The sequence below is a fragment of the Cyprinus carpio genome, chromosome A24 (genome assembly GCF_018340385.1).
Source record: "Cyprinus carpio isolate SPL01 chromosome A24, ASM1834038v1, whole genome shotgun sequence".
NCBI classification, from domain to species: Eukaryota; Metazoa; Chordata; class Actinopteri; order Cypriniformes; family Cyprinidae; genus Cyprinus; species Cyprinus carpio.
Window position 1 is genome coordinate 24,744,716 of NC_056595.1, and position 13,248 is coordinate 24,757,963.

Consider the following 13,248-nt stretch of genomic DNA (forward strand, 5'->3'; position numbering starts at 1 on the left):
CACTCTAGAAACCACACAGTAACACCCTAGTAACCACCCGAACACTCTAGGAAACCACACAGAAACACCTAGTACCCACCGAAACACTCTAGAATCCACACAGAAACACCCTAGTAACTCACCAGAACACTCTAGGAAACAAACAGGTACACCTAGTAACCACCCGAAACCACTCTAGAAACAAATAGAAACACTAGTAACCACTAAACACTCAACAATCAAAAATCCTAGCAACCAAATTAACACATTTACAAAATCCTTACTCTGAAGCAACAACATAGCAACACCCTGCAGATGACCTAGAACACCCTAGCAAACCCAATGGACACGCCTTAGAAAACCAACCAGAGCATTGCTAGCTACCACTATCAAACTTCCTAGCAACCACCTAGAATTCTCATTTATTTATTAAACGTGAAAACTATTAAAACCTGACACTAATTGAAATAAAGCTGAAATAAAATGTAAACAAATTATTAGAATGTAATCAAAATTATTTGACAGACATATCGCTTTTAATACCTGAAGGTAAGTTGATACTAAAATTAAAACACTATAAATAAAGAAACCTAACGCTGAAATATAAATAAAACTTAAACAGTATATATTTTTTATAGTTATTTATTTTTTGTTCGGGGCATTCTGCCTTTTGCCTTTTTCTGCGGAGGAAAAGAAAAAACATGCACTCAGCCTACCGGATCTGTCCTACATGCGACGGCGATGATCTGTTGTCTAGAAAAGACCCACTGCCAGACTCCAGACCGTACAGAGATGATTCCTTATGGCACATGAGAACAGAACTAAAGATCATGACGCATCTAAAACAATGAAAGGGCAGAGGTTCAAACCTACGACCGTAGAGAGAGTGTGTGTGTGGTGTCCTCGTCCTCAGACGGTGTTTGATGATGCTTCAGTCCTGAGCTGATTCCTTATAAGACCAAAGTACAATCAGAAGATGAACGGAGGTGTGTTTCTCAAATACCGAGCACTATCAGGTGTGTGTGGTGTGCATTTATGAAGTCAAGCAATTATATTGGGAGTTGTTAACTAAATGAAGGAGATTTTAAGTCATTCCATTTATTCATCAAGGACGAATCAAAAGAGACGGTGAAGAAATTTGTAATGTTAGAAAAGCTTTCTATTTCAAATATATGCTGTTTCCTTTCAACTTTCTGTTCATCTGGGAATCTTGAAAACATACAAAGTAATTCACCGTATCCACCAAAAATATGGTGCAGCACAACTGTTTGCAAACATTGATAATCAACAATCAGCAAGTTTCTTGCGAAGCAAATTCCTCATATTGAGAATGATATCCTGCAGATCATGTGACACTGAAGACTGGAGTAATGATGCTGAAAAAATACAGCTGCACTCACAGAAATAAATTACAGTTTAACAGAGATTCACATAGAAAACAGCTGTTTTAAATTCTAATAATATTTGACAATTTTTACATAATTTTTGATCAAATAAATCCAGCCTTGGTGAGCAGAAGAGACTCTTTTAAAAACATTTAAAATTTTACCAACCCCAGATTTTTGAGCATTAGTGAATACAACACACACACACATTATATATAGAATATATCAATATATAAGATATATATAGATAATATCGATATATAGTATATATCTATATTGATCTCTCTCTCTCGCTCTCTCTCTCTCTATTCTAAGATTTCACACACAAGTTGGCAAGTCATTTTAGTCTCATGTTACTACGTTACAGGTTTCAATCTGATCATTATTCTACAAACTTGTATCTACACCTGAGAAACTTTTTCCTAAGAAATAAGAAACACCAAGCCTAGGAGATTTCTAACGAGCATATATATATATATTATACTATATATATATATAATAGATATATATAGATAATATGTATATATCTATATATATATATATAATCAAATTCATGTTAATTTCTAGAACATGAAGTTATGATTTGCAACGCAAACAGGAGAAAAACAATCTGCCGTTCCCAGCACAACATGGGAGGGAGGTGACTTCAAGAAATCCGTGAAGTCTTTGGAGAGGTTTTTGTCGGGGAGAGGAATATCTTACCTAAATTGCCATGCTGGCAAACAAACTTTGAGATGTGACTGGCTTGCAGAAGTGCCGGGCGCTTGATTCACTGTCTCGCTGCGGCACAGAACGCTGACGCAGCCGCCGCAGCCGGAGAGTCAGGGAGGTTGAGTGTGAAAATAGCCCAGCGGAATCATGGGAGCGTATTTCTCTCTGGTGTAAACTCGGGTTAACAGCACGCGCGTTTGAAATGCTACGATACCGTAAGGACAGCGGAGATGTTTCTACCGGCCGAGCGTGATTTATCTGGACCGTGCTTTTGAACAAACACATCCTGCTAAAACTAATGTGTTGTCTGTGCATTTACCTAAGCGTGGCATTGATGCGCGACCCACATACTCATATACCGGAGCGCATTCTCGTGTGGGAATCATTGTTAAAGCTACAAAGGACACTTACAGCCCTTTATACGCCGGACAGAGCTGGAGGTCGAGAGCTTTGTGTTTTTGACTGAAGCGCATTAATTGTGCATCTTTATCTTCATTCTCTGTTTAAGTCGCTGTATCGATGCAAGGTCTGATTTCAGACGGAGGTTCAGAGGTCAGTGGATGAAGGTCACCGGTGACAATCCGCAGAAACTAATCTCAGCAAAAACCTTAATTTGCATAAATATGGAGTTATTACATGCTGGATGAATGGACTATAAAACACATCGACAAAATCACACCGATGCCGAGCAAAGGTTGTTCCTCAGTCAGACAAGAGGCAACCCTGCCCTCAACTGGACCGAAAAACCCCCCCCAAATTAAGAAACTTCCTCGCAACCACCTAGGACATATACTTAGCAAACCTCTTAGGAACTCCTAGGACATTCTTAGCCAAACCAGCCAGAAACATCTTAGTAAACCTCTTAGCAACCACCCAGAATCTCGTAGCAACATCTTAGGAAACTAACCGAGGGACATCTTAGCAACAGCCAGAACACTAGTAACCTCTTAGCAAACCACCCAGAACATCTTTAGCAACCTATAGGAACTACCTAGGGACATCTTAGCAAACAGCCAGAACATTTAGTAACCTCTTAGCAACCACCAGAACATCTTAGCAACCTATTAGCAACAACCTCTTAGGAACCACCTCGGACATCTTGCAACCAGCAAGAACATCTTTAGGAACCTCTTAGCAACCACCCAGACAAATTCTTAGCCAACTCTTACAACCTCTTAGGAAACCACCTAGGAAATCGTCGAACCAGCCAGAACATCTTCGTAACCTCTTAAGCAACCAGCCAGGACAAATCTTAGCATCCTCTTAGCACCACACAGAACACTCTAAACAACAGTCCGGACCATATAGCAAACATCTTAGCAACAGCCAGAAATCTTTAGCAACCTCTTCGCAACCACATAGGACATCTAGCAACCAGCAGGACATCTGTAGCAACCTCTTGCAGCCACCTAGGACCTTCTTAGCAACCACCAGAAATCGTAGAAACATCTTAGCAACAAGCTAGAACATCTTAGCAAACCAGCCAGGACATCTTAGCAACCTCTAGCAACCATCTAGAACATCTTAGCAACCAGCCAGGACATCTTAGCAACCTGCTTAGCAACCACCTTAGAACATCTTAGCAAACCAGCCAGAACATCTGAGAAAACCTCTTAGCAACCACCTAGGACATCTTAGCAACCAGCCAGGGCCATCTTAGCAACCTCTTAGCAACCACTAGACACCTCTTAGCACCAGCCAGAACATCTTGCAGAACTTAGCAACACCTAGGACATCTTAGCAAACTCTAGACATTACCAACCTCGTACAAGCAGCCCATCTTAGCACCCTTTTAGCCAACCAGCCAGACCATCTAGCAACCTCTTAGCACCACATAGGACATCTTAGCAACAAGCCAGGACCTCTTAGAACCACTAGACCATTCTAGCAACCAGCCAGACCATCTTAGCAACTTTAGAAACCACCTAGGGACATTTAGCAAACAGCCAGGACATCTTAGCAACATCTTAGCAACCCAACCTAGAACATCTTGAGCACCAGACAGGACATCTTAGAAACTTAGCAACACCGTAGAACATCGTTAGAAACCAGCCAGAACATCTTAGCAACTCTTAGCAACCACCTAGGACATCTAGCCAACCAGCCGACATCTTAGCAACCTCTTAGCAACAGACAGACATCTTAGAACTGTTAGCAACCAGCAAGGACATCTTAGCAACCACCTCGAACATCTAGGAACCAGCCAGAACCTCTTAGCAACCTCTTAGCAACCACCTAGGACATTTAGCAACCAGCCAGACAATCTTCGGCAACCTCTGAGCACCACCTAAGAACATCTTAGCAACCAGCCAGCGACATCTTAGAACCGCTTAGCAACTCTTAGACATAACCAACCAGTCAGAACATCTGAGCAACCTCTTAGCAACCAGGAGGCATCTTAGCCATCCAGAGGGGACATTAGCAACCTCGTAGCCACCAGACAGACATCTTAGCAAACTTTTAGCAACCAGCCAGCGACATCTTAGCAACACCTAGAACATCTTAGCAAAGCCAGCAAAGAACACTTAGCAACCTATTAGCAACCACCTAGGAACAGCTTAGCTAACTCTTCTAACAACCAGAACAGGTGTTTGTTGAATGCTGTACTACTATGAATAGCGTTTTTTTTTTTTAACATAAAATAAAACCTGTGCGAAAGAACAGTTTTGCAACTAAATAAAAAAAGGTAATTGCGACTTGTCATCTCACCAATTCTGAATTTTTTCTCACAATTCTTTTCTCAGAATTGCAGGATATTAAACTCACAATTGCGAGTTACAAAGTCAGAATTGTGTTATAGACTTGCAATTGTGAGCAAAAATTAAGACTTGCATAATAGAAACTTGCAAATAAATTTGCAAATATGAGAAATAAAGTCAGAATCGCATTAAATAAACTCAGTTGTGCGAATAAAGACAGAATTGTGTGATGTAAACTCGCAAATAAAGTCACAATTGCGAGAAAAAAGTCAAGAATTTGTGGAGCAACTCCCTTTATTTTTTATTAACTGGGCGTCTATAAAAATCAGCCTCTGATTATATGAATACAATGCTAAGTGGCCTACCGATCTAATCAGAAATCGTGAATAATTAATAACAAGCATTCGGCTTGAACGTGCATAAATGTAAATAAAATCAAAACCAGCTGATTGCTGACTCGGCTCTGGAGGTCACCTGAGGTCACACGAAACTCACATGGACTCTGACCTTCAGTGAACATCTCACAAAGAGGTAACATTGAATTCCCAGGAATCCGCAGAAGAAGAAAACAACTCTCCTTGGCCACAAAGATGAGAAAAAATCACATTTACCCAGCTGATGTTTGGTATTATCCAGGTACCCAGCTACGACCCAGTGTTCTAACCTGCAGCTGATAGAGAAGAAGTTTTCCACAGAATGCAAAACATGGGGCATACTCTGACAAGTTCAGCAGACTCAGAAATCTCTCCTGTGTTTTCCTGCGCCTCACTCTGAACGTAAAATGCAGTTAGACGCGCGACTCCGTGTCAGAAGGGTTTCAGTGCCAGCTGCGGCAAGATGCGATACTGCGAGTCCTTCGTCAGACCAGACGAGACGAGGAGAGACCCTGAGGCGCCTGAAGACATGATTTTAAGATCAGATCAAATCATCTAGTGACAAATAACAGCAACACCAGCAGTTTGCTGGTCGGTAATAAAGGAATTACATGTCATCAGATTACATTCTAAAAATACTCAAAACAGATTTACAGTTTAGCTATTTATGGGGATTACGTGAGTAACAGATTTAGAAACATAATGGCCAGAATTATTATTCATAATGTAATCATTCTCTCTAATTCTTATTTTTTTCTCTTTAAAATGTTCCTTTCTAAAAAAAAATACTGTCATCAAATACAGTAAATGTTTACAATATAGAACGGTCATTTAAATGTAATATAAATTAATAATTAGTTATTTACTTTATTATGCAAATTAGATTCTTAAAATTACTGAATATATATTCATGTGTAATTACAATTCAGTCAATTTATTGGCCACAGACATTCCTTAGAAACCTCCTAGCAACCCCCAAAACATATTCGCAAACCCTTAGATCACCTTAGCAACCTCCCCTAGCAACCACCCTAAACCCTTAGCAACCTACTAGTGTCAGCCACCCAGAACCTCCTAACAATCCGAGCATCTTAACCTTGGCCACCATTTTAGCCAACCTCCTAACAACTGCCACACACAGTAGAACACCTTATAGCAATCTCCTAGCAACCACCCTAAAACCCATTAGCAACCTTCTAGCAAACCTCCCAGAACCTCATACTCATAACAACTGCCCAGACCATCTTAGCAAACCACCCAGAACTGGCCAGACCATCTAGCAAACCACAACCACCAGACTGCCCAGACCATCGCAGCAAACCTCCTAGCAACCACCCAGAACCACCTTAGCAACTGCTATTAACCACCCTCTAAACCCCTTAGCAACCACACAGAACATCCTAACCGCCTAGAAACCTTAGCAACCTCCGTAGCAACCACCCAGAACAACCTTAGAAACCTCGTAAAACCCACACAGAACACCGAAGCAACCTCTAGCAATACCCCCTAAACCCCTTAGCACCCACCCAGAACATTCATATCCCGCCCAGAACACCTTAGCAAACCCCCTAGCAAACCACACTAAACCCGTAGCAACCACCCCGAACATCCTAAACCGCCCAGAACACCTTAGCAACCTATTAGCAACCACCCAGACCACATTCAGCAACAAACAGAACACCTAACCGCCCAGACACCTTAGCAACCCCCTAGCAACACCCTTAAACACTTTAGCAACCTCCTACGCAACCAAACAGAACACCTAAACGGCCTCCTGGCAGCCAGACAGAACCTAAGCAACCTTCTAGCGACCTCACAGCACATCCTTATTGCCGCAGAACACATCCGGAAACCTCTGGCAACCACAGAGAACATCTAAGCGGCCTCCATTGGCAGCCAGACCAGAACCCCTAAGCAACCTCTAGTAACCACCCCTCAACCACTTAGCAACTCACCCAGAACCTCCTAACTGACCAGAACCACCTTAGCAACCCCCTAGAAACCAACAACATAACAACTAAGGAACCTTCTATTAACCACACTAAACCCTTAGCAACTCCTAGCGGCCTCCCCGAAACAGCCAACCGCCCAGAACACCTTAAGCACACCTCTAGCAACCAAACATAAACCTAAAGCAACATTCTGTAACCACCCTAAACCCTTAGCAAACCTCCCACGAACTCCTAACCGCCCAGAACACATTAGCAAACCCCTAGCAACAAACATAAACACCTTAGCAACTTTCTGGTAAACCATCCTAACCCCCTTAGGCAACCTACTAGCAACCACCCAGAACCCTCCTAACCGCCCAGAACCACCTTAGCAACCTCCTAGCACCACAAAGGACACATAAGAAACCTATAGTACCGGCCTAACCCTCCAGAACATCTTAGCAACCAAGAATACAGTCGCAACCACCAGAACACCTTAGCAACTTCCTGATGACCAAAAAAAATGTAATAAAATAAAATAAATAAAAAGTACTGCATAAAATAACTGCAATTATAATCAAGATTTAGTTAGAATTCAGACGATTATGGCAGTGGGTATTGTCAAAAATCTCAAAAGAGTAAAAAACCCCCACAAAAAAATTCCCAAGAGTACTACGGCATTTTCTTACATTTCCAAGATGAAGCATACACGATAAGCAAAACAACAGCACAGCAAATCAGAAACACAAGACTATAGTGATCAACAGCCCAATGTTCACGCAACTTTCGGACTCTCTGCGTGTGTGTCTGGTCCACTGAGTGAATGTTTAACGAATGCTAAAACAACAATTAAAAAATAAACAAAATACTGCGATGCAATGAAGGAAAACTATCAAATTCAGCACTCTCATGGCTCTGGTTTCTTCTCGCGCTCCTCTTTCTCTTCGAGCTCTCGTTTCTTCTCCAGGTAGAGGTTGCTCAGGTAGTGGTCAGGTGTGACGCCTGCATCCTTCAGCTCCGTCATGATCTTCTCCAGCCGCGCGAGGGTCCTGGCGCTGGCCACCTTCCGGCCGCTGATGTACAGCGTGAAGCGCTCGAGGTCCATGAGCTGGCAGGAGTCCACGTCACACAGGTTCTTCAGCCGCTCGCGTCGCTCCACCGCGGGGAAGAACGTCAGGCCGGACATGCGCTCCAGATCAGACAGACTCACCTGAAACTCTGTCAGCGGACGCTCGAAGCCGATCGGAGCGTTCGGGACAACAAACGCTCCGAGAGCCAGAGAGTCCGGAGACGAGTCGTTCTGGCAGGATTGACTTTGTAGGATGAGGGAACTGCCCGTCGTCCTCCCGATCAGCTTGAAACCGTTAGATGGCACGTGGTGTTCAGTGCATATATAAGTAATTAATTCGCACTTATTTGATCAAAAATACTTAAAAAATGTTGAAATATTAGTGTTCTTTAAAATAACTCGTTTTCTGTGTGACTCTCTGTAAAGTGTAATTTATTTCTGGATGTGCCAGCTGTAATTGTCGGCATTAATTACTCAGTCTTCAGTGTCACATGATCTTCAGAATCATTCTAATATGATGAATTTGCTGCTCTCAAGAAACATTTTGATTATTACAATTTTAAAACATTGTGCTGGCACAATATTTTTGTGGACATGTGATGCATTTTTTTTCGGGATTCACAGATGACGAAAGTTCAAACGAACGCAGGTGCATTTGAAAAGAAATATGTGTGACATTATAAATGTCTGTACTGGCATTTGATCAATTTAATGCCTCCTGGATGAATAAAAAAAAAAAAAAAAAAAAAAAAATGACCCAAAACTTTTGAATGGAAAAAAAAAAAAATACTAATAATAAAGTAAACTAAAAAACAATAAAAAATTAACATATATTTTTATTAATTCATATGTAAAATATTTATTAAAAAAAAATAAAAAACATGAGTAACTTTATTTCATAAATAAAGGTGTCAACATTCAGGCTTCTAGATTTACGCTGACAGTTTTTTCCTTAAACATTGATTATTGAACCGTTTCCGGCATTAAAATGAACATTTTTGGGGGTGGGAAGGCCAACTGTCAGCTTTAAAAAAGTAGAAAAATGCAACATTCAGCAATCCATATGAACTGTGCATCATTTATGACCTTAATATAATATATAACAATTAATAGTGTCTTACAGACTACTATTATGGTACTTTTTTGTCATTTTTGAATCTCGACAGCATCTGTCCCCCCATTATCAGGAAAAGAGCAGCATGAATATACTTCTAAACATCTGCTTTTCAACAATCAGGTGAATTATTCCTTCAAGTATGATTTAAGGTGGATGAGATGGATTATCATTTCAGAGGAAGAGACACTCTAACTGATTAACACTTCGGTTTGATGTCCGAGTCAGCAAGGTAACTCATGAAGAGCAGCAGCGCCGCCTACTGGACGCGTATTATTATTACAGCTGCGTTTTTTAATGAACTTTTCAAAAGCCTTCACTTCCCAGAATAAACAAAAATAAAGGAGACCTAGCAGGGTCTGCGTGGTTTGCATTAAGCTGAAGTGTTCAGAACAGAGAAAAATGTAATAAACATAAGTTTTTAAGGATATTCTTTTAATAATACTTATAATAATAATCCATTGATGTTTGTCATTTTACAAATGAAATTATCCACTAACATAACAAATTTACCTCTAAATTTACAACTTAATTTCCTTTCTAAAGAAAAGGTACCTTTCTAAAGAACAAAAGCTCCCCAAGAAATCAAATATATCTATATATATATACAAATTACACTGTATGTGTGGCAATTGCCTTATTTTGTTATTTCTCTAGGGACCTAATGCTTACTTATGGAAGAAACAAATGCTTTACAAAAATATGACAAAGTTTCCATTTTTTGCATTTTTGCTTTAATTTTAAAATTATCCATTGACATGAATTTATTGTATTTGCATTAATTTCCATTTTTTGCATTTTTGCTTTAATTTCCATTGGAAATATGTTAAATATGAATTTTACCATTATTAATTTCCTTAAAAGCACTTAAAAGTGCTTTGCTTTATTACAAAGACAAAAAAATATAAACAAATTATACTGACCGTGTTATTGGCCTTTTTCATTATATGCTATTCCACAGAAAAATGCTTAAAAAAAATCAGAAAATTTTATACAAAATTTTGAAATTAGAGCAATAATAATAATTATTATTATTTTTGATGTGTCTCTTTTTTTAATTTCTTTTTGATTTGTGTGTTAATTTGGAACACGGTTCATTACAAAGAAAAAAAAAAGGTTTGAAACGGACTTGATTTTAAAGAGATATTCTTGATTTAAGCCCTAATAACGCTCATTTCTTCACACGGTGTTGGACGGAAAGGCCGCTGTGGGCCTTACCTTATAACATGACAGCACACCTTCCTTCCTCCATCCTCCAGCGTCACCAGCAAGCAGCAGCGGTCCAGAGACGATCCAGACGTGACTGAAGCTCTGCGTCAGATCTCTGCAGTACATCTCCAGCCTTACAGAGACATCGGCGCATGAGCAGCGCTCGCACAAACACCACAAACACAGGCTCGGCTCAAAGACCTGTTACTAGCAGAAAGCCTCCTGCAGGTTGTTCTCCCGTGTTGACGATGTTGGACAGATAGAAGGTCTCCGCCATCGCTCGCTGTCCACAGAAACATCAGACATTCAGAATACTACTGAGTAAGTGCACTGGTGAACACTGTGGTATTAGGTTTTACCTGAACAAACACATCTCACTACGACGGTTTATTGATGCATTCGTACTCATGCATGCGTTACACTGATTTGCAGCAGTTCATGATGTTTGAGTTTGCGATATATTTGTATATTTGTCTTAGCAGCTACAGTTGTATCTTCAGGGGTGTGTAGATTTCAAGCAATTTTTTCATTTAGGTATGTCCTTTTAGTATTCATTCGTATAAGGCTGTTCATCATTTGGAGTGTTTTAAAAATTGTAGCATTTAATGAATGATTTATTTCGTGCTTTATTGCTACTGCAGTTATTTATATCGATTGAAAGGCATTCAATATTGTAAATTAATAATTTCATTATAAAATGCATTTTTAGTCTGTTAAATCACCTTAGAAAGTTGAAACATGCTCATCTTCAACTATAAACAGTTACACACACACACACACACACAATAATAATAACAATAATAATATAATAAATCATAGTGTGTATTTCAGTTTCTATTTCCTGGGGTTTTTATTTTAAGGCGTTTCAACAGCATCCTTTTTCATTTTACATGAGAAAAATAAATGGAGTTTCTATTACAATGCTTTCATTTCTCTGCACTTTTCATTTTATTTATTGCAGCAATCTATTAATGAATCTAAAATCTCAGAAAAATAGATCTATATGTATTATTAGTCTGTTAAATCCCTCCATAATGTGAAGCACGCTCATGTCTAAATAAATAAATAAATAATAATAAAAAAAAATTATAATATAATATACACAACACAAAGCAACAATATTATAATAAATGTATAATAATATATATAAGTCGTATTTCATTTTTTCTTTTTATTTTTAGGTCATATTTCATGTGGCATTTCACATGGATAAAAAATTTTATCACAATAAAAAAAATATATATTTTTTTATTTTTATTTAAAAAATTTTCACAATAATAACAATAATAATTATGTATAATAATGTAATAAATAATAATGTATATTTCAGTTCATATTTCATGGGCTTTTTCATTTCTAAGGCGTATTTCACATCATCCTTTTTCATTTTACATGAAAAAATAAATGCATTTTCTATTTATAAATGCTTTCATTTCGTGCACTTTTATTTATTGCAACATTAACGCATTTAATAATTTCAATATATATTTAAATCCCAAGTTGAAGCATGTTAATGTATAATATATAATAATAATAATATAAATGTATGATATAATACATTTCATTTCACATCACATCATGTTTTTTTTTATATAAACTCATTTTGTGTGCTTTCATCATTTTACATGAAAAAAAAAAGTATTTTCTATTAATGTTAAAATGCTTTCATTTCTTTGCACTTTTATTGATTTATTGCAGCATTCTATAATGCATTTAATAATCTCATTTAATATATATATATATATATTTATTTTAGTCTGTTAAATCCCTCCATAAATGAAACATGCTCATGTCTAAATAAATAAATAAATAAATAAATGTATAATAAATGAATAATAACTATATATTTGTGTGGTATTTTAGTGCTTTTCTATTTTGCATGAGAAACTAGAGAAATGTATATTAATGCATTATTTATTTCTCTGTTCTTGTCTGATTCTGTGCTGTGTGAGACCTCAGAGCTCTTGTTGTCTCCGGCGGGGGCCATGTGTCCGCGCGACCAGCCGCTGCGCAGGTAATCCTCGTTCCGTGCCGTGAAGAGCTCGGGAACGCCGGGGTCGGGTCTGAATCTGCAGTGTTTTCTGTCTGCGTGACCTGTGGAGGAGGGACGGAGTCAGCGAGAGTCTCCGGCGCATGCGTGCGGTGTTCACACTCCACTCACCCAGCAATCCCTGAGCGCTCAGGTGTTCTGCCACCCAGCGCGGCGTCCGGCGCGTCTGATCGTACGACAGAGCGTGGTTCACGTAGAACCGGGTCTCAGCGCCGCTCTGCGGAAGCCCGAAGCGCTCGATGAGACGAGCGGAGCTGTCTGGAGATTTACACACAACAAGCATCTTCAAACTTTCACTACTGAAGGATATAAAGATCGGATCAGATTAATGCACTAAACTCTAACGCACTGTTAACTGCACAGACGCAATAAAATAAAATAAGTAATTATTTTTGTTCAAAAGTTTTTTTATGCATGTAGCAAAAAGTTTAAGGTTTATTCTTTTACAGAAACAAACTTGAAAAATAAATAATAAATAAATAAGTGATCGTTTTACAATATTATTTACAAAAAAAATAATAATAGGTATTTTTGCATATCCACACCACAAAATACTTGCATTTATTCAGATTTAAGAGAAATATATTTTATATAGCTGTTTATTTTTTCAGTCCACAAAATTCACATTTTGCATTTGTTTTATCATATTTTATTTTAAATTTGTATTTTTTGTATTTTTTTATTTAATTTAATTGAAAGTTAATTTTGGAAACTTTTAAGTTTATTT

The 13,248-nt window shown here is 38.4% G+C and overlaps 2 protein-coding genes across 2 annotated transcripts in view; both read right to left on the bottom strand.

Annotated features, from left to right (window-relative positions):
- LOC122135480 (nuclease EXOG, mitochondrial-like) overlaps window positions 1-2,924 on the bottom strand; it is a 14,912-nt gene extending 11,988 nt beyond the window's left edge. The window contains exons 1-2 of the mRNA XM_042714925.1: window positions 2,878-2,924; window positions 696-818 (exon numbers count right to left, since the gene is read on the bottom strand). Coding sequence (XP_042570859.1) covers window positions 696-818; window positions 2,878-2,924 — 170 coding nt within the window. The remainder of the gene's footprint in view (window positions 1-695; window positions 819-2,877) is intronic.
- A 4,985-nt stretch (window positions 2,925-7,909) lies between these two features.
- The window catches only part of LOC109074418 (nuclease EXOG, mitochondrial-like), an 8,513-nt gene continuing 3,174 nt past the window's right edge, over window positions 7,910-13,248 (bottom strand). The window contains exons 2-6 of the mRNA XM_042714926.1: window positions 12,633-12,779; window positions 12,426-12,565; window positions 10,680-10,754; window positions 10,481-10,633; window positions 7,910-8,433 (exon numbers count right to left, since the gene is read on the bottom strand). Of these exons, the coding sequence (XP_042570860.1) occupies window positions 7,987-8,433; window positions 10,481-10,633; window positions 10,680-10,754; window positions 12,426-12,565; window positions 12,633-12,779 (962 nt within the window). The 3' untranslated portion in view covers window positions 7,910-7,986. The remainder of the gene's footprint in view (window positions 8,434-10,480; window positions 10,634-10,679; window positions 10,755-12,425; window positions 12,566-12,632; window positions 12,780-13,248) is intronic.